General features: G+C 63.1%; 1 protein-coding gene across 1 annotated transcript in view; it reads left to right on the forward strand.

Annotated features, from left to right (window-relative positions):
- The window catches only part of RAB7B (RAB7B, member RAS oncogene family), a 1,713-nt gene extending 1,253 nt beyond the window's left edge, over positions 1 to 460 (forward strand). The window contains exon 5 of the mRNA XM_008937953.1: positions 380 to 460. Coding sequence (XP_008936201.1) covers positions 380 to 460 — 81 coding nt within the window. The remainder of the gene's footprint in view (positions 1 to 379) is intronic.
- The last annotated feature ends 144 nt before the right edge of the window (positions 461 to 604 follow it).

Raw genomic sequence — 604 nt, forward strand, 5'->3', positions numbered from 1 at the left:
AGCCCCCTCCCCGAGCCGACCTGACAGACCCTCTGAGCAGAGCGGGGTCTAGTTAGGGTGGGAGACCCCCAGGAAAGGGAAAGGCATCAATGTCTGAGTTCTCAAACAGATCCTAAAGCAGTCTGAGAGGCGCAAGAGTTGCCGTCGCTCTGTGCCCGTGGTGCCCCATGCAGCGTGCCAGCACTGGCCTCTAGTGGCCACCCCACGGGGACCCCAGGCAAGGGGGGTGGCCCTGCTCCTGGGCTGAGCCAGGCAGCTTCTCCCTGGGTTTTGTCTGAAATCATGAATCAGGATTTAACCCGTGCTCCCCACGCCTCCGGTGTGCTCGGGCTGGCTCGGAGCTGGCATCGCTCACCCCTCCTCTTCTCTGTCTTTCCAGTATAAAGGGATCTTTGAGAGTTATTTAACCGACTCCATCAAGCTCACTCCCAACCACAAGCCCAAGAAGAGCTGCTGCTGACCCCTGACTGCGCGAGCATGGCCCAGATGTGCTGGATCAACCATGCCCAAGGCTGGATGCTGCCCGGGGGGGCCTGTGCCCCCCGCCCGCCCCAGCCACAGAGCCTGCCCAAGCCACGGCCCGGGCTGGCCCCCGGCCGGACTG

This window comes from Merops nubicus, unplaced genomic scaffold (genome assembly GCF_000691845.1).
Source record: "Merops nubicus isolate BGI_N331 unplaced genomic scaffold, ASM69184v1 scaffold22943, whole genome shotgun sequence".
Classification (NCBI taxonomy): Eukaryota; Metazoa; Chordata; class Aves; order Coraciiformes; family Meropidae; genus Merops; species Merops nubicus.